The following is a 20,613-nucleotide window of genomic DNA, read 5'->3' as shown; positions in this document are numbered from 1 at the left end:
TATATATATATATATATATATATATATATATATATATATATATATATATATATACATAAACAAAAAGAGAACTTTTTCAATCGATATTAACTGTCTCCGGCGTGGTCTTGTTATTACCGTACATGCACGTGTGCCCGATAACCGATAGGTTGCCATCAGGATGGCCGGAGGAGAACCAACGAAGAGACACGTGAGAAACAAAGAGCAACACGTACCATCGAGAATACACCGGGCACGTGTTACACGCGACCACATGATCGTTTCCCGATTCTCCTTGAACTCGTATTCGGGACAGCGTACAACACCCGACAACTTTCCCGCGAGCAAAAGAGCGTTTCCTCGGGAGAAACCCGTTTTATTATTTAATACAGGCGCTTCTGTTTCCGAAGTCCTTATGTAACCAGCGAATTCTCGGTCTTATAATCGTAGATCGATTCTTCGAAAATTGCACGCGTGAGCTGTAAGAGCATTGACGTGATTCACCCACTTTCCTGCACGACTCGCAAATATATCCCCCGAAAGGCTCAAACTTATCGTTTACTTCTCGTTTAAGTCGTTAAGCACCTTTAAAGCGATCACAGCCTCGAGTACGGTGCAGTCAAGTGAAGTGAAGTGAATGTGAAGTGCGACCGACGCGGAACGACGACTGGATGCCGAGAAGGCCGGACGGATGTGGTCGAAATGCAGCGAGACCTGGACCGGGTTGGACGTCGTAGGACATCAACGTGCAATGCTGGGCAGATTTCAATTCAAACGCTCACAAAGCGTATTTGCTCAGAGCACATAATATATAGACTAAATCGTATTGATTGCAATGAAAATATAGTCACCAAAAATACTACATCCAAAAAAATATAATCTAATTCTTACAAGTAAACCTACCTAAAAGGTACTCTCCGATTTCTTTTTAATTTGGCACAATATAGAGGAATAAAATATAGAGGAATAAAATATAGAGGAATAAAAAATATTTAGGTCATATTTTTTTCATTTAAAAATATTTAGGTCATATTTTTTTCATTTTGATCCACTTTGAGTTTCATGGGCAGTTTATAGCTTTTTAATGTTCTCACTCCTATCATCAACAAGTATAACAAAAATGCATAAGAGATAAAATTGAATACAAGATCTAGTTAAATAATTTTAACAAAATTGGCATAGCTAAGACACGAATCATTCTAAATTTCTTTAGCCGAGATTCTAACCGAAATATTTCAAATCTGTGCTAAATTAATCAAAAATGGTTCAAATCTCGACCAAACCGAGAAATTATTTATATAAATAATTATTTGTATAATTATTTGTATAAATAATTTCTCGGTTTGATTAAAAGATTCAAACCATTTTTGACTAATTTAACACAGATTTGAAATATTTTGGTTGGAATCTCGGCTAAAGAAATTTAGAATGGTCTCAGCCGATTTTATTAAAATTATTTAACTATATCTTATATTCAATTTTATTTCTTATGCATTTTTGTTGCACTTGTTGATGATAGGAGTGAAAACATTAAAAAGCTATAAACTGCTCGTAAAATTCAAAGTGGATCAAAATAAAAAAATATGACCTAAATATTTTTTGTACTTCTATATTTATACCAAATTGGAAAGAAATCGAAGTGTAACTTTTAGGTTTACTTGTAGTAAAAATCTTATTACAGCTTCAAGAGGCTTTTAGATAAAAAGAAAAATATTCCAACAACCAAAAAAAAATAATTATTATGAAGTATTATTTTCTGTAATTCTATATTCTAAGCAAGAACTCTTACCAAAAAAGTATTCCTCTTTCAATAAAATGAATTATTAATCGCAAATCTATTAAATATTGTTTTTTTTCTTTTGAATTAAGAGGAATATGTTTACTGAAACAGAATACTTTCTTAGTAAAAGAAATCTCTATTAAGAACAAGATTTGTATCGTAGATAAACGACAAGATTTAAGAATAATATTATAATAATTCTAACTAAGAATATTATACGCAGGATTACATTTATCTTTTGGTTTTAGAAGAATAAAACTTCTTGAGACCATGTATAAGAGTATTTCGCTAAAGATTATTTTTTCTGAGTACATATCTTCTAATACACAATGCAAGATTATTTAAAAAGAAATTACTGCCGCAATCACATTAATTGCTGATAAAAAGAATGCGCGGAGTATTGTGACAATATGAGATAATGTTAAAACAGAAAAAATTATCAATGCACACTTCAATCAATGTAGTATCTAGTATAAATTAAAATAGCAAGATGTTTCAATTCCGTTTAACGAAGAAAATTAGAAAACATCGAAAGCACCTCTTTTGAATGATTTAACACAGAATTTCTTCCCAAATATAATCAAACGTTTTCACCAAATACAAATAATATAAACACAACGCGGTCATTGACGGCATTTCACTTCGAAGGATTTAAACGGAAGAACAAATACGAGGAATTCTTAATGTTGTTTACAGCAGAAATTAGTACCTCCACGTTATTCTGCTTGCACTTAATGAATCATGTTGAAAAGCCGCAAGCTTGGTGCTTTGTGGAATCGCAGCGCAGTATGGAAACGTCCGCACAAAAGACGAAGAAGTCAAGAGGATAGCCACGGTAAAATATTTATTATTCGCGCATAGGATTCGTGCTGCAGCAGAAGTTCTTCAAAGTTCACTCGCACGCGTGTGAGACAGAGAGAAATAGAGAAAGAAAGAGCTACCATGCAAGATACAATCCCGCACGATAATACCAAAAGAAAACAGTGAGAACGGGAAGGAGGAAGACGTAGTGGATGATGCATCCCTCCTATCGCGAGCCGCTTTCGTTGTTTCAGCTTTGTAACTTCAGCATTACTTATACATACAATCTGCAATCTTCGCGAGAAATCCGTCGCTGTGGCTCGGGCCACGAATCCCTTCGTAAACGAAAAAATGCGCTTTTTGTGCAGAACGAAATAAAAATTGCAGATTAGAACGTGAGATAAAATTGTGACGGCTTTAACGAAACTTCGGCTTCTCGTTTAGTCTCGCTATAGTTGCTTAAACGTCGCGTACTTATTCGCCGAAGCGACGAGTTAAAGAAGCACGTGCGACATTTCGAACTTGACATCTCATTCCACGAACTCAATGCTAAAGAGGAAATAGAGAAAGAGAACGGAGGACGAAACAAATTCCACACTAATCGTTTATCTCGTGGAAACTCATCCGGAATAATTAAGCGCCTGTCAAATCGCGGTCGCGATGCTAAATGCCACACAGTGGCAAATCCTTGCAAATAAATACATAATTACTCGGGCAAGCGTAATAAATGAATTTACTCACCAGACCGTATCGACGAGCTGGTAATCCGCCGCCGGCTGCTCCATCCCAGTTCGTCCTGTCCCCGATCCAAGGTCACATCAATTCCATCCAGCATACAAGTTCTTACGCTTCCTCTAGTCGCGAGTAGACTGAAGCATGATGATTCCTCGTTAATCTACGTCCTATCCGCCATTGGGGGGGGAGGGGGGCGGTGATCTAAGTAAAAATAAAAAAAATGTAAGACAAAACACGCTGCAGCTTCTCTCTCTTTCTATCCCCCGCCCATTTTCATATCCTTTCTCTCCTTTTCCTTGCCATTTCCTCTTACAGAAATGCAGACATCTCAACTTTGACTCAAAGAGCTTTAGCTTGGTTCAATCAGAAATCATCACGCGGTGTTCTGACCCTTGAAAAATTCGAGTTCACGACGTCGCTCGACCGCTGATTATGTCTGAAAAACACAATTGATTACTACGATCGGCGGAAATTTCACTCGACGTACTCGTCACTCGCGCGGATTCACCATTCGCATCGAGCGAATAAAGGGCGATTTAGATAACGACGTTCGCACAATGGCAATTCGGTACTCATGGGCGGCACGAATTGGCGCGCGAATTTGGCATGAAACGACCGCACGCACACACACACACGACGCTTCACTGTGTGTTCCGCGTGCTAATTGCGACTCGAATACTCGTCACGGCAGTCAATTGCTGTCTAAGCAGCTAATTACTATTATCCGCGCTCGCGATCCAACACTTTACTCAAACCGGCACATACGCGACTGATTACCCACGATGCACTTCGAGCTCGGCAAAGGATGTCGTGAAAATAGCGGATCCGGGTGGTAACGTTTCGGGTCGAACGATGCACAGGGCGGAGAATGACGCACGAAATGACCGTGTCGACAGAGGCGTATCCGCTAAACGCGCGATTCGAATACTATGTTACCGGCTAATTACAGCCGAGTGCCTCGGCCTCGATCGGCACTTCACCCTGTTACCCCGAGCATGCGCGAGCCACGATATGTCTCAATTGCACGAACACACAGCACAGGATAAACGTTCAACGATATCTTGCCTTATGAACTGACGACAACGGCTATTCGACCGCACCCATGCATACCTCCAGTCAACACTCATTCCCAAAGCCCCGATGCACAAGAACAACCAGAGCTCACTTCTCGTCCACTAGAAAAAATGGCGACCTTTTGAGCCCGTCCGGTAATACGGTGACGAAGTCGCTGTATGCAAGACATCTACCGTCTAATTCATTGTTCACAAAGTATATTTTTGGAACCAGCCTATCACAGCGAAGGAGCACTATAGCGCTGGATGCAGTTAATCAGTATTATGATTATCGCGCAGGCGCACATCGTTTGGCGCGAAATGTATTAACGATACGTCAGTGATGCAATCTCGAGTGTCTTCCCCTCCATTTACACACACATAGAGTACTTTGTTGATCATGTAACAATGATCTTCACACATATAGAGCGCTCTGTAAGTGAAGGAGGAAAAATGTTTGCCGGCAAAATCACATCACTGCGATACATAATAAAGGCAATGACAAAAAAATTTGCTCGAAATCGAATTATTATGTTCTTTTTCAGAGCTCCCTGAACTGGTAATAAGTTAGAGTGAAACAAATATTCTGTCTCATTCTAACTTATAACACCGATGTACAGTGGTTCAGAAAAATCCTTAAAAAAATCCTTAAAAAAAGAACAGACTTATCAAGAAGCTAACAAATGACTACGATTATATTCAGTATATACCGCGGATGAACGAACGACTTGAAACATATATTGTAAGAATTCAACGGTAGCTCACGTTTATATACAATACGATGCCCGGAACGATACGAGTGCGGCGAACGAGTCAGGACGAGCAGGACGACGCGGGCGCTTTATCGTATCCGCGTACACGTCCTAATACGTCCAACACTTACGCGAATGCCTTCAATATATACGAAACTTACTTTTTTTCAAACGTAAGTGACGAGGGACAGGAAACGATCTGCTGAGCCCGTCAACATGGCGCACCACAAATAACGCTATCGTCGCGGAAATGCGATAGTTGCGAAGGCCTGTGATTGGCTGTGATTGGCTGTGATTGACGCGTAAGGATACATCGCACGGTGACACGTATCGCGCGAAATTTTCTTTTGTTCAAAATCAATTCGTCAAGTAAGGTCAAAGCAGCGATTTTCCGACACGTGTTTAATCATAGATATTCTTATTGTTTTGATCTTAAAATGTGAAAATGTAAACTTTTGACATAAAATATATGTACACACTTAATATATGTATATTTTTTATACTGAAAACCAGTAAACACCAACTAACAATAATATTACATTAATATTATAATTTCTCATTCATCATTGTAACTGTTACATAATATTTGCATTATATTACATTTATATCGTTGACTAGGAAATTACAATTACGATATTATGATTAAAATTATAACATTAGTTATATTACTATATTGTGTTACTATATAATAATTAATGTTTATTAGAAAATTAAAATATTTGTATTTAAAAACCAAAATAATAAGGTCGAGGATTAGGTATGTGTCCGGGCATTTGTATTTTTATCTTAACGAATGCTTACTGCGGAGATAATTATGTCTTCTACTTGTGCAGAGATAACAGAGCGTTTTTCTGCGAGAGATGTTCGTTTCACTTAACGAAATTTCAAATGTTCACGACTTTTAATCTTGATCACGATCTCGATCTCTCATCTGTTTCGAATATCCGCTACAATCAGGAATAACTCGGACAAGGGAGCTCGTTAAAAGAAAATTAGCTATTATATGTATCTTTCTCTTTCTTCCTCTGACGAGAGATTTTACTTCTTCCGCAGTTTCATTCGCAACCCTTTCCTTTTCTCTCACCCTTTACCTACTGTCTCCTAGTAGGCGGCCCCTTTATTTTGTCGTTCTCTTTCCCCGCCGCTACGCAGTCGCGAAGTTAGACGAAACTCGTTATCGGATAGAACGGGCGATTACCGCCTCGTCTCGAGTTGGTGCTCGACTTTTAACGCGATTATACGTCGCTGAAACGCTAAATTGCACGGCGCAACGAGAGTTAACGCCCGCGAAAACTGTAAGTTCGAACGATGCGCCCCAGGGAAGAGCGGCGCAAAAATAACCGATAAAGCGACGCGAATTGCGAAAAAGAAAACGTCGGGTTTCCCTCGTCATACTTAGCGTGCGATCGCGATACCGCGTAGAATTTGTTCAATGAGTAAATATTGCAACGCTCGCGGCGGTAGAATTATGCCAGTCAGACGTTAAAATGCGAAGGGAAATCTTTCGTAATTCAGGCGTTTCCTCAGGCGTTTCAACATAATGTGCGTTTCAGTGTATAAGCAATGTGTGGCTATAAATGCTCCTTGAAACCCACTTTAGACGAAACTCGGGTCAGAATTCGGTTTATAATTTCGTCTGTCGCGTATACATACAATAACAACATGTGTGAAAATTTACATGCGTCCGCAAAAGTAATTCTGTTTCAACTCGAATCTTGCCTCACAAATTCCGTTTCAAACTTTGCCGCATACTATAGGTCGTCTAAAACGTGCTCGAGGCATTTGAAAAGTAAAGTGCAAAAAAAGAGGCATATTGGCGGCAAACAAGAAAAGTAGCGAGGTTAATACAAGGTAAATATCCCGAAAAGTCTCTCGCGTTTCATAAAACTGTTCTCGCGGCTACGTACTTTTTATACAACTCCGGTGTGCCGCGCAAATAGACCGAAGAAAAGCCGAAGGTAGAAACGCGAAAGAGGTAAACGGAAGCCCGATAGGTCGAGCCAATCGCTCACCTGCTCAACCAATCGCGCACCTGTACTCGCCCTTCGCGAAGCTAAACCAATCGGGTACGGTACGTATCGTTGTTTGGCCAGTTTACGAGCGTTCGCCGCTCCACGGATATCGATTACCGATCGCCTCGGCGGGCTATCGCTTCTTCCTAATACTGAAAAATGGACCGGTGCCTTTGGCCGCGGAATCTCTTGCGAAGGAGCGCGGGAGCTATTGCCGAGGAATTCTCTCGACGCCCGATGGAGGACCTCGCGAAGAATGCTCTAAGTTTCCGCCCGCTTCCGGTCCGTCGGCTTTCGCTGATGGCTGCAATTAGACCTCTAGCTATCCTTTTATAGAGCGCGCGCACGACGTCGCTGCTCGGAAAGATCGGTCGGTAGCGGAGGAGAGTACCATGAGCGAGAATATCCTCCCTAATTGAAGGCGACCCTAAATTTGGAGAAAGTTAGGGAATTAGAAAGAGACAAGTGAAACTGACGTTCGTGTTTTCCGAGAAAAAAAAAGTTTTTAAATTAGCATTACATTCCGGATAACTCGACGAAAGAATTCCCATATCAAATGCCTGGACACACGTTTCGATGGCAACTGATCGTTGTTAAAGTTACAATTGCATCGCGTTCAAAATTACTCGAAAAATCAACACGCACGTACGAAGTGAAAATAATTACTCTTAATTACACCTTAACGAAGCTCTAAAAGGATGGTGATTGAATCGCATTTAGGTATTCTCCGACAATAATTCTTACAAATATGTCCTCTCTTTTCCTTTGTTTTATATGGAATATATTCCAACGATAGTTATATAATTACAATTATTTATTCTTGAACTTGGTAAATTTTTAAACTAAGCTCCAGTAAAAACCACCGTCCTTGTTATGTATCTATTAACAGGCACTGCTAAGAGAGAATGTAATTTGCAATAATTTCATGGCTACATCGCTGATAATTACAAGTGCACTTAACTGACGTAGTCTTTGTAGTTTCTCCTACGAATTTCCCTGTTTCATCCCCCCTTCCCTCGCCCACCGAATAGCTATAACAAATATCCTATTCCTATGCAGAACGGGAACGTTGCAAGGAACATATTGTCTTATCGACCACAAAGCGGTTACAAAGTCCTGCACCTCACGGTAGCTATTTCACTACAAGAGAGCTCCGCTTAAGATGTAACAAAGGTCTGTTTATATTCGAAATATCGCGACAAATTTTCATAGTGTGGTTCTTCGGGCCATTACAGTTTCGAGGATCGGCGGTAAAGGACAAAAGATAAAAAATAGTCTCACAGAAAACAAAAATTACATGTGCTCGTGCGAAACAGAATCTCAAGACGGAGCAAAACGTTTACCTGTGTATATAACGGTGTCCTATGCGATATTTATTTTAGAAAACTTTGCTAACAATGCTTGTAGATATCCAATTTATCAGAAGCTGAATGTAGTACAATTCATCTGGATGATCTAACTGACTCTGAAGTTGTAAAGTCCTAATATAAAATAATATAGTGTCAATTTTTACGGAACAAAATATATCATAATTATATCACTATTAAATATTCCATATATAATTATAATCACTGAAAAAATTAATAAACAAAAAAATTAACGAAATGCTGTAATTTCTGATCATTATATGAAGAGTATATAAAATCAATTATATATTTTTTTCTTTTTTAAGTTTTAATTAAGTAGATGTATAAAATTGACTTGTCACTGTAGAAGGAGCCAGGTCAAATGAAAGTTCAAGATCATGTTAGCCATTCATTTATTGTGACAATGGAAAAAGAATGGCAAAGTGTTCCTTTTGAAGAACAAAGATACTTTCTCAATGTTCTAAAAGGAACATTTTACAATTCTCTTTCCACTATTCTTCATGATAAATACATAAACAAAATATATGATCAACTTGATCCTTAGGCCAAATTGAACCAGTCTCCATAACTATTATAACTGACAGTGATATTATGATTTAAGATACAAACAATTACTAATAAAAATACATATTTATAATGGTTATTACACGATATTATTGTGCAATGAACACATGCCTAAGGTGGCACACTTGTATCTGATACGATTTCTAATAGGTTCTCGTATTGGTATTTAACTTTGGCTCGCTAAAGTGACCCTAATATTACAAAAGGATGCTATTCATGAACTTTCCCGATAGCCTAGGCATAAATGTTATTCCGATAGATAATGCATCTTCATACATACATGCATGCGGCATATGCTCGCGCGACCGCTTCCGATGTAATGACGCCGAGCATCGTGCACGTTACAGGAATTGCAGTGCCTACGAGAGACGAGGGGTGCCGATGTATTCGAATGATACGCCCGACGTCGAATATTGAATATTCATACGTCGAATTTGGCGATGGATGGTGTTGCCCTTATTCGTATCATTCGTCGTGTGAATAACTCAACACGTTCGAACGATATGGGATTGCACCTAGCAAATATTGCGTGTACCATGCATACAAATATTAGATTCTACTAGAAATTACCTGAAAAATAAAAGCATGTTACTTTGTGGAAGTTTACCGAGTGACATCTACATACGCGATGTACAATGTAACTTCTTATATTGTAGAATATAGCAATAATTCATCGAGACATTACTGATAGTTCATTGAACTCATATATCCCAAAATATTTGTGCATTAAATCGCTATACACTTACTACGAGCGGCGTGAAAAGAAGATAGTAGAGGACAAATTAATGATCTGATAAGGTTAAAGTTCTAGAACCTTTTGGCACTTGACACACACCAACAGCGCGGGTTTTTGAAAGGCAGACACATCGTAAGCTGTAAAGTTATTTCATCGGATGTATACGCAAATAACTAAATTGTAGTATTCTCTTTATTTTCATAATTATCTTTATCGTTAACAAGAATAAATATACAACAAGGATATACTTACGTAAAAATAAGAAATAAATGCGGCCTCTTATCGAGATCTAATTGAACCTGATTGTCGTAGTTTTGCTTACGTCTGTAAGATGGCAGCAAGCACTACGTCGGTAAGTAAGCAGATGCAAGCGTTACAGAGGTAAGGTTATGTTGCCTAGTTCTCTCTGTCTCTCTCAGTATCTGTTCTAATTAAATTTTTCCGCCAACACTATTCTAATTAATGTTGCCCAGTTAAAACTACGTTTGGTATTCGTGTCAAAAATCGTCAAAAAAAATGGAAATAGAATTAATTGAATTGAAGGATATAAAAGCTGTACCAGATATAATACACGTATATCCACAAAGAGTAAAGTCAGAACGCACGCCGCTTGTTATTGACAATGGTAATATTTTATATTTAATTAAGTGTTCTAATCACGCTACTTTTTAAAGTAACAATACTATTTGGCATTAGGATCCTACAACTGTAGAGTCGGTTGGGCCACCGAGAAGGAACCGCAATTAATATTTAAGAATCTCATAGCAAAACCACGCAAAGAACGTGGCAAGAAAGATGGGGAACCTCAAGTAGGAAATGATATTGCAAATATCGAAGCTGTTAGATTTCAATTGAAAACTCAGTTTGACAGAAATGTAGTGACTCATTTTGAGGCTCAAGAACAGATATTTGATTACACATTCTCACACATGGGCATAGACACTGAAGGAAGCATAAACCATCCGATTATTTTGACTGAAACGTTCCTCAATCCCAATTATTCACGTAACTGTAAGAATATAATGGCCTATGTTACAATTATAATGCAATTTTTAGCATCTAATAACATACTAAAAGAAGAAAACAATATGTTTCAGTAATGGCAGAATTGTTATTTGAGTGCTACAGTGTACCATCTATATCGTATGGAGTTGATTGCTTATTTTCATATCAGCATAACAACTGCCCACCTGATGGCTTAATAGTTAGTATAGGATATCATACGACTCACATAATACCAATATTGGATGGAAAAGCAGATGCCACAAATGCAAGGAGAATCAATGTTGGTGGATATCATATCACATCGTACATGCATAGACTTCTTCAGTTAAAATATCCAGTACATGTTAATGCAATAACACCTAGTCGTGCAGAGGTATGTATAGATACTAAACATCAAACATAGAAATAATAAAAATTAGTAGATGTCTTCTTTATAATTTGCAGGAGTTGATACACGAATACTCAATGATTGCCTTAAGTTATCAGGATGAAATATCCAAGTGGGCAGATGTTGATTATTATGACACAAATGTTTTAAGAGTGCAATTACCATACATTGCTCCTACTGCTGCTCCTGGCTTAACACTGGAGCAGCAAAAGGAAAGAAAACGGGAATTAGCACGAAGATTAATGGAAATCAATGCAAGAAAGAGAGAAGAAAGGGTTAGCACTTTTACAGAATCTCATTTATATTTACTGTGATAGATATTACTACTAAATGTTAAAGTTTAATTTTATGGTTTACATTTATAGTTAGCTGAAGATGAAGAGCAGCTGAATCAACTATTGGCAGTCCAAGATCTCCTAGAGGAAGGTGAACTCGATGAGTTTGATCAGGCCTTAAAATCTTACTCTCTTGCAAACGAGGCTGATCTAATAAAAATGATTCATAATTTGCAAGCAAAAGTAGAGAGGACCAGACAAAAGATTGTTGCTGCTAACTCACAAGAGGAAAACATTGTGATGGAAGAACAAAAACCTAAAATTAAATCGAACCTTCAACCAAAAGATCAACAGGATTTCGACGAATGGATTGCTGGAGTTAGAAAAAAAAGGTAGCTTCTTCATCTAATGCATACTTATTTTTTATTAGATTAATTACTTATTTCTTAGATTAATGAATCATTTATAGACAAGAAATATTAGACAAACGTATGGCGAAGAGGCAACGAAGACAAGACATGGCAAAACGAAGGACAGCCGCTGCACAGGAAAGAATGCGCATAATTAGCCAGTTGGCAAGAAAAGAAAAGCGCGATGACGATTTCGGTATGCGGGACGAAGACTGGGACGTGTACAAAGTTATAAATAGGGTACGCCCGTATTCTTCTCGTTAAATTGCGCTATTTAGTGTTTATTGTTACCAAATGATTAATACTGAGTAATTACAGGAAGGTGGCGATTCAGATTCAGAATTGGAGCAAGAAAAGCTGCTGGAACTAGAAGATGTTTTACGTCACCATGATCCGGAATTTGACAGTGCCGGATCCAGTGTCCCAATGGTACCCGGAGAAACTCACCAACTTCACGTGGGCGTGGAACGTTTACGTGCACCGGAATTATTATTCCAGCCATCTATGGTTGGTTCTGTGGAGGCCGGGATTGCCGAAACAATCGAATATGTCTTAAAACAGTACTCGACTGAAGAACAGATGCGTTTAGTCAGTAACGTGTTTCTCACCGGTGGACCGACGGCATTTCCGGGTTTATTGGACAGATTGAAACGCGAACTACGTGAAATGAGACCCTTTGGATCAAGCTTTCAAGTGAACATCGCGAAAAATACTAGTCTGGATGCTTGGTACGGTGCAAGAGACTTTGGATTAAACGGTAATCTTCCCGAATACTTAGTCAGTCGCAAGGAATACGAAGAGAAAGGCGGAGAGTATTTCAAGGAACATTCGACGAGTAATACTTACACTCGATCGCCTGATCCTTTGCCAATGATACAAGCGCCCGTGACGTCCGAGCAAGTAATCGTAGAGTGGAAAGCAAGTGATACTGTTGTTGATGTGGAAATCGAGTAGCAGGTAATAATTATAATGTATAAATAAATATAATTATATATATAAACCGAGTATATTTGTATGACAATATATAATAATATGACTAAATAGAGAAACATATATAAACAAACTGTTCTCAAAACTTATATTTTTATCAAGCTTTTTATTTTTATGAACTGTACATAAAATACTATTTAATAATGATGTATATATAGAAGATAAATGAACTTTATACTAAATGGATATTAGTAAAAAATACGACCAATTGTTGTTCATGGATATCTACTTTATTACACAAGTATCTGCGTTTGTTCATTTTATTACGAACAAACTACATTGTAGTCTGTTTGCTGATCACAATATACAGTTCCCAAAACATCTTCACATTTCGCCATTCAACACAATTACGCGGGATACGTATTTATACGTTTTCACTTTTCTTATTTCTCGAGGACGTTCGACATCGGCTTCTGGGCGTTCTTCGAGTAGCCTAAAAAATTATGAAAGTGATCCCTCACCTTAGCGATAAGATTGATTTTAACAGCAACCTCAGTACATATATCCGTTCTCGGTTCGCAGCTTAAGCTAACATCACAATATAATAACATACTGAAATCATCGTCGAGACCCCCCCATCGGCGGTCACGACTAAAGGACTAATTCTTACGCAACGCATTATTAAAGGAACCCATACCGCGTACATAACGCTTCAATTTATTCGAGCCTAATCTGATAATAGGTAGAACGTAGACGGAAAAATTTATATCGATGACAATCTCAAGATCACAAGTGCACAGCATTTGTTCATATCATTCGATCAAGCCTCAAAAATTCCTCGTTTAACACGTCATTTCGCATCACTCTTGACCTGCATTTTATACAGTTACAAGCGTGACACGCACATTTTTATAGACATGTCACATTCTTAAAAAAGAATCTACTGCGATCAATATATATGTACATGTATATTCAATTTTTTTCGTAGAAAACATGCTGAAATATACAAACATAAATCTAATATCAATAGCGCACAATGTTCTGACGATAGTCGCAAACGAAAATTGCAAAACTCGTCACGAAATCAATACGATTCTCAAACACAGTCTCGAACAATGACTGAGATAAAAAGACGGGAAAAAGAGAAAGAAAATTTAGCGAAATTATACATGGTCTTATGCCATATTTATGAGCTTGAATTTGCGGGAATATTTTTCGTTCGCAAAACTCGTCGATCGATCGTACGTATCTTAATACAGCATGAAGAACTTAAAATTTACATATCCTTTACAACTATCACAGTTTGAGGTCGCTGCAAATCAATGTCTCGCTTATAATGACACACTATATCTTATGAAATTTTCATACAGAGAGAATTGTAGAAGGGTAGGTGTGGAGGACACTTGGGTAGTTTCGTTTATAATAAGAGAATGAGGTAGAGAATCCAATCTGCAAAATAAATAAGAATACAACTTTTGATCCGCATATGCTATAAGTGAGGGTCTACTTCCGTTAACAATAATGTAACAGTAATTAAAAGTATATGCGTAGCGCTTTAAAATAATGACAACGATGACGGCAATGATGACAATAGTAATATGATATATGGCTATGATAACAATATATAATCATGATAATAGAATATTAATAATATAATAATAATTATGATAATAAGGGAAGATAATTGGGAAGAAATTGTAGCAATATAATAATAATTCACAATAATAACTAGTATATAACAACGATTCACGTTTTTTCTGCAATATAATGGCTGTATGCATTTATATATACATATATATTTATGTATATGTATATAGTTCGTATGTGGTGGGGCAAAGATTGACAGTTATGTACAGTACATACTTGCCTTAGTTGTACTTCTCCCTCTCCCATTTTTATGTTATACGTACCTATATCCTTCGCATTAATTATATGACAATAATTAATTTAATAGTTATTTTGATGAGATAATGAGAACAATAATAATAATAATAAGGAGAATAATTACAATAATAATAATCGTAATTATATTAGTATCGTTTATACTCATAAAATATCCTATATATATATATATAACACGTATACCTGTAATATAATAACTAGGTATGCAGTATGTACGTAAAGAGAGGATGTGTTCAAACAGGATATGTCGATAAAAACTATGGTATACCAAGCGTCAACTTTTTATTTTCTCTGCTATATATCGTCGTTTGTCTTGTTCTTCTTTTATCTTCATTTTTCGTAAAATGACTATTACAAAAGTGCATGTACCTCGTATCCTTATATTTTATACGTACATACATAAATCGGCGTAGATCTATCTACTGTTCTTCTTCATTGTCGTTTATATATTATTAGTTCGGTAGCGATTAATCATATATATACACACGTATATGTGAGATATATATATATATATATACATGTGTATATATAAAATATTTCATCTATATACTTTATTCTTTCTTAACGGAGCGCGCGCTACGATAATCCTCTTGTTTACATCATACATACATACATACATGCATACATACATACATACATACATACATACATACATACATACATACATACATACATACATACACACTGCGGGTGTATAACACGTGACATGATACTTTCTACGCATCGACGGTACATATCTTATCGTATAATAATTTTGTTCCTCCTATGTGTGTGATTTTAAAACGTAACATCGCTGATGGATACACGCCAAGCACCCGCGATAATAGCAACCCTCTTACACGCTAGCCATCCACCCCTCTTACTCATCAAAAGGTTCGACGACACGCAATTCCGGACTTGCTTTCGTTCGTCTTTTAGTCGAGGCTTTAGGCACCGTTCAAAACTCGAGTTGAGAGATATATTAGCGATAGAAAAGCTTACGCTTGTACTTACGGCCTGGCGACTTTTTTTAGCACCCCCGATAGACCAAATTTTCTTAACCATTAACCCTTCACAGCTCGTAAGGACGAATTAATGTGATAGTACAGAAGTTAACGATAGTGTATGTACTGAAAAAGAGAAGGTAAGAGACTATTAAAATGACGTAAAAAGATGACAGTGGATCTGGCTGTCGATACGATCACGTAGAAGAATTTCGGGGCGTCATCGATTATAATTCATGAAAAATAGATCGATCGCATCTTATTTGTCGTCAAACTTAAGACATACGCAACAAAGGACTAGGTATCGTACGTCGATTACGATGATTGTAATCTCATTTGAAACGTAGCTGTAGGAAACGTCTCCTACTGCATGCAGGTTCCCATAAATACCGCGGACTTTTCTTTACATCGTGACACCACTTCACCCCTGTGTGTGCATCGCTGTCGCGCAAGTGTAACGCTAAGCTGTAAAGAGTGAATGCAAAGCGCCAAGGCGCACTTTCGCCGTCGTTGCAAAAAAAATATCGTTGGACGAGGAAGACCGTTATTATGTATATACATGCGTGGATTTCGTACATGTAAAAATGCGTGTCAAATCTCTCGCCGGCTCTCTGCTACAAAAATATCGATATATTTCAAATGAATCGGTAAACAACGCTCGACGTTGCACGTGGCAGCGCGAGCGCGTCACTTCGTTTATCGTCTACAGTTTTGAGTCGATTACTTTTTACACGGTTTACAGAAATTGTGCTACACGACGACATACGTCTCTCTCTCTCTCTCTCTGTCTCTCAACGTGGTTGTTTTAATCTCGAAGTGCCCTCCCGTATATCTTTTCATTTTTTCTCTTTTTTTTTTACTATTTTACGTTACTCTTCCAAGTGATTCGCTTGACGCACACGGCACTCTTTGTACATCTCTTTTACACCATATTAAATCTAGCTCGACGCGTGGATCAAGCAAATCGCCCACAAGTCGAACGCGCCTCGCCGCAAAAGATAGAGCGATGCGCGTCGCTCCGGCAATAATTGTTCTTACAGGAATAAAAATGGAGCGCTTCGTCATATTGTCGTCGCGACCGCCGTCGCTGTCGAGGCAGAGGAATATCTTATTGCTGTAAATTCAAAGTTCAACCAGCTAAATATCCTTCCCTCGCGCTGCAAACCCAATCCCCATTGTTCTTTTTTTTCTATCATTCACTCACCCGCGAAAAAGATTGCTTTGTGAATTATTTGATATAATAAGATATATTTTGACTCCGTATCGTGTGTTTCATTCGTGCGCGTCTCCGTGTTCGTATCAAACTAAAGCCAGTACTAGAAGTGCGTGTCCCTTTTTCTGGGTTTTTTCTTTTTCTCGTTTTTTAATTGTATATATGTATATATTCTCCACCGCGGTTGGGTGGACCTCCGCGACGCCTACAAAAATCCTACACACTACTTCATTACGCAGGCCTCTAGAAGACTTACGATAGCACGATAAACCTCTATAAAAATAAGAGCTATCCTACGTAAACGTATTACAAAAATAAATGGCATTGTACTCTGCTAAAGAAGCAAAATGGTACAGGCGCAATGTCGAGCGACGCGAGCATTGTCAATTTTTTTATTATTCCCCCCTTCCCTCCTCCTTCCTCCCACCTCATTCCGTCTGCTTCGTCGAGTTTTTCGTTTAGATTCGTCTTTCCCTTGACTACAATTACATTCGTCGGACCGATCGCTAAATTCGGATTCTTCTCTTTCTTCTTCCCTTTTCTTTTCTTTTTTATCTACCGCCCCTCTTGCGCGAGACCTTCCTCAATCGACTTCCTTCTCCCTACCGAAAGTCAGGTTTAATTACATCACGTGCTGCTCGTGCCAGGCGACGCAAGGGTATAAAACGTACGCGAGCCAAGGCTGTGCTTGCGAGGCTATCACAAGTACGAATTCGATCACGCGGAACACGATAGAGCATTCGGTAAAAGTAGCCGGACCAGGAACTGGTTTCGAATGTCAGGAATGAAACTCACAGTGCCCACCCAATGGAACGTCGCGTTTACTCGCGGTATCGCTCATCGGGACGAAGAATGCACGTTCGCGCGAATCGAATTTAATTCTCCTTCGCGCGTAAACTGAAACAACCGACTGTCCAGAAAAACGACTCCCTCCCGAATATCTCCCTTTTTGCGACTCGATGAGAGGTCGTGGAGATTTGTGCGGGCGAAAGGAAGATTACCGAGATGAAGATTCGTTTCTCAACGAGTAACACGGTTTCGGGAAATACTTTCTAGGACGATTCACTGTGTATCTCTAGAAGGGAGACTCAGTAAGGAACGCCACCACCAATAATTCCACACGATTCGATAATTCAAACTCGTTGAAAGTACGCATCACGAAGAGACATGTGTGCGGCTACCTAATCAATTGTATAAGAGTATTAGAGTGTAATGCGCTACATTATCGGGATGAGAAGTCTGAGATGAGAAGAATTTAAGAATATACACGAAAAGAAAAAGAAGTTTGGTTGGATAAACAAATGTTTGGCAAAATGTGAACGAAATGCCGATTGAAATTATCAGAATTTTCTGTTCAAGTTGATCAAATCTTTTGGTAATTTAAACTGAATTCTAATAACTTCAACTAAATCGTTCATACCTCACCAGAAATCAGTTTCTCCGATCAAACTGCTTTTTTTTCCGCTTCTAACGGAGCGATCAGTATGCATTATGAAACGGCACAGATAACATATTACAAACAGTTAACGATAGAACTTAAAAGAAGTGCGGAAGAATTTGATGGATCTAAGTTCCGCGCATGAAAGAGCGAATTCTTAATAACGGGAGACTGCAGAACGTATCGCACGAACTGATAAATTAGGTGATTCGACGTAATATACAAATGATATTTTAATTTATTGTTATATATTACAGGATACACATTAACATTAAATATCGATTTTTTTCGGAAGCTAATTTTCCTACAGATTGCTCGGATAATAAAAAATACGAGGGAATCTAATACTGTAACGGCCAGGTGCGAATCGAAGCGTCTTATATTCCGAGAAGGAAGAAACAAAAAACATACGATATATATGTACAATAATAATTTAAAAAGTCCTAATTTTATTTAAGAGGCAGCTGGATAACCGATTTGCACACCTTCGTCGTTATCTGATTAACAACCATGTTTCTTCCGCACTACAGAATTATAAAAGAGACGTGGACAGATATAACGATCATATTGCACAGAATCTCGCTGTCCTGGAAGCCAAGCGGTAGTAAAGTTAATCACAAAACACGAGTCACTAACGCTAGATAAAAAATACGTGTAAATATATTTTTGCATCGTACTTTCCCGAGATCAAGATAAATATCAACTTCGTGCTCGCAATTTCTCGAATAAAATCTCCCAATAATGTCGCCATTGATATAAAACAATCACAAACGCAAAGCATAATTGCCAATGTTCCGTGGCGAACGCATCTGCACATAATTAAGCATAATTTGCGCCATATCCTCGGGAAAAATCTCAAGTTAACGTATTTGTAAAAAAATCTCATTAAAATACTCGCTAATAGACACAACGTTAAGGGCATTCAGCAAATGAAATCTCTGTTTTTAAATATACGACACGAGCGAACTGAGAGCATCTTATATGTTACTAATAATAATACTACAACAATACTACAAATTTACATATTATAATCGCTCGTATATTGTTGTCATAGAATTAAATTATCCGTGTGAGAGATACTTCCGTATATATCTTGTCGATTGAAAACTAATTCAGAACACACGCTGTCTCTGCGTCTCGTGTCGGTGCAATTCCGCGTGATAAAAGAAATCCAATTTTCCAGTTTCTCGACGGCTGTTTCGCGTGGCTACAGAATTTCTCGAGAAATGTTCGTGCGAAAAGTGTCAGCCGCGTATTTTCTAGTGATATCGTTACGAGCATTATAGCCGCACTCAGCGGGGACAATTGCGCGAGCGCTGAGCAGCAATCGAACGTAATTGATCTTTAGATCTTTAGATCTAGCAAATTAGTCTCGAGCATCAGAAGCCGATATAACGCGACGCATTTCTCGACTAAGCGCGTCCGTTATCTGCACTGTTCTGAGAATTCGGCATTACGCATTACTCAACTCGCTGTTCAAAGAAAACCGTACAAAAAATGGGAAAGTGCGTTGTGAAACTCAAGTTCGCTCTTATTCTTTTGTACAAACGACGAGACAGCAATTCGCAATGAAATCATCACGCAGAGATCAGCGTAAGAATACGTAGGCGGGTAACACTTGCTTCAAGTATTTTACGTATTTCTTGTCTCTTCTTTTTTTACGTAAGGACTCCTGTACGCCTGAGACTCTTAACGCAAGATATACGTTTTTTTTGATTACCTTATCACTGATTACACTATGTACAAGCTGTTTATTCTTTTGTTTCTTATAAATTTCGAAATCGCACTATTCGTCATCTTTCTTTTTCCCCTTCCGCGTGCGATCAGCGCTACTAGTCTATCACGTTCTCGCGTCCTCAACAATGTGATGGTCGTGGGGTCGTGGGACCCTTTCGTCGAATTTCGTACAAACGTTACTACGGTGAAATCGACCCTGCGTCAAATCACGCCGACGGTTGACGTAGGATCGATTGTTTCTCTGGCACTATATAACGTGAAGTGGAGTGAGTCGGTATTAGGCGATATGATGCCTCAGCGATGATAATGATGACAATGGTGATAATGATCTTCCAACTACCGGAAGTGATCAATGACACTATGAAGAATATAAGTCACATAATTAAACGTCTCAGTTGCGAGCGGGAAAAGCGTGGGACAATTGATTGATACTGCACTTTTGAACTCTGTACGCTTTTGCGATACCAAACGTCTACGACGGATTGGAAGATTAGACATCCAATGCTTCACAAGTCGCTTTTACATTGATTTAGCCCCCCCCCCCCCCCCTCCTA

The 20,613-nt window shown here is 38.3% G+C and overlaps 2 protein-coding genes and 1 long non-coding RNA gene across 6 annotated transcripts in view; 1 reads left to right on the top strand and 2 right to left on the bottom strand.

Moving 5' to 3' along the window:
* The window catches only part of LOC116843175, a 10,909-nt gene extending 5,596 nt beyond the window's left edge, over positions 1 to 5,313 (bottom strand). The window contains exons 1-3 of one of the 4 annotated variants that reach the window (XM_032813353.1): positions 5,261 to 5,303; positions 4,406 to 4,470; positions 3,302 to 3,496 (exon numbers count right to left, since the gene is read on the bottom strand). In XM_032813353.1, the coding sequence (XP_032669244.1) occupies positions 3,302 to 3,345 (44 nt within the window). In that variant the 5' untranslated portion in view covers positions 3,346 to 3,496; positions 4,406 to 4,470; positions 5,261 to 5,303. Of the gene's footprint in view, positions 1 to 3,301; positions 3,732 to 4,060; positions 4,339 to 4,405; positions 4,504 to 5,260 lie in introns of those variants that run through there. The other 3 variants (XM_032813356.1, XM_032813352.1, XM_032813355.1) reach the window with 3 other exon arrangements.
* Positions 5,314 to 5,660: 347 nt separating this feature from the next.
* On the bottom strand, positions 5,661 to 10,087 carry LOC116843125. Its single transcript, XR_004377843.1, has 5 exons — positions 10,031 to 10,087; positions 9,789 to 9,915; positions 9,323 to 9,612; positions 8,455 to 8,592; positions 5,661 to 7,538 (listed from the first exon to the last, which is right to left on the bottom strand). It is a non-coding gene; the product is annotated as an uncharacterized LOC116843125 (long non-coding RNA).
* A 60-nt stretch (positions 10,088 to 10,147) lies between these two features.
* LOC116843123 (actin-related protein 5) lies at positions 10,148 to 13,050 on the top strand. The gene is made up of 7 exons (XM_032813220.1): positions 10,148 to 10,403; positions 10,475 to 10,789; positions 10,876 to 11,156; positions 11,228 to 11,446; positions 11,537 to 11,838; positions 11,916 to 12,096; positions 12,175 to 13,050. The coding sequence occupies exons 1-7, from the start codon at positions 10,295 to 10,297 to the stop codon at positions 12,808 to 12,810; spliced, it is 2,043 nt and encodes a 680-aa protein (XP_032669111.1). The 5' UTR covers positions 10,148 to 10,294; the 3' UTR covers positions 12,811 to 13,050.
* Positions 13,051 to 20,613: the final 7,563 nt, after the last annotated feature.

This window comes from Odontomachus brunneus, unplaced genomic scaffold (genome assembly GCF_010583005.1).
Source record: "Odontomachus brunneus isolate Ranch 3 - 2012 unplaced genomic scaffold, Obru_v1 Obru_scaffold_030, whole genome shotgun sequence".
Classification (NCBI taxonomy): Eukaryota; Metazoa; Arthropoda; class Insecta; order Hymenoptera; family Formicidae; genus Odontomachus; species Odontomachus brunneus.
This window is presented reverse-complemented; position numbering and strand designations above follow the sequence as displayed.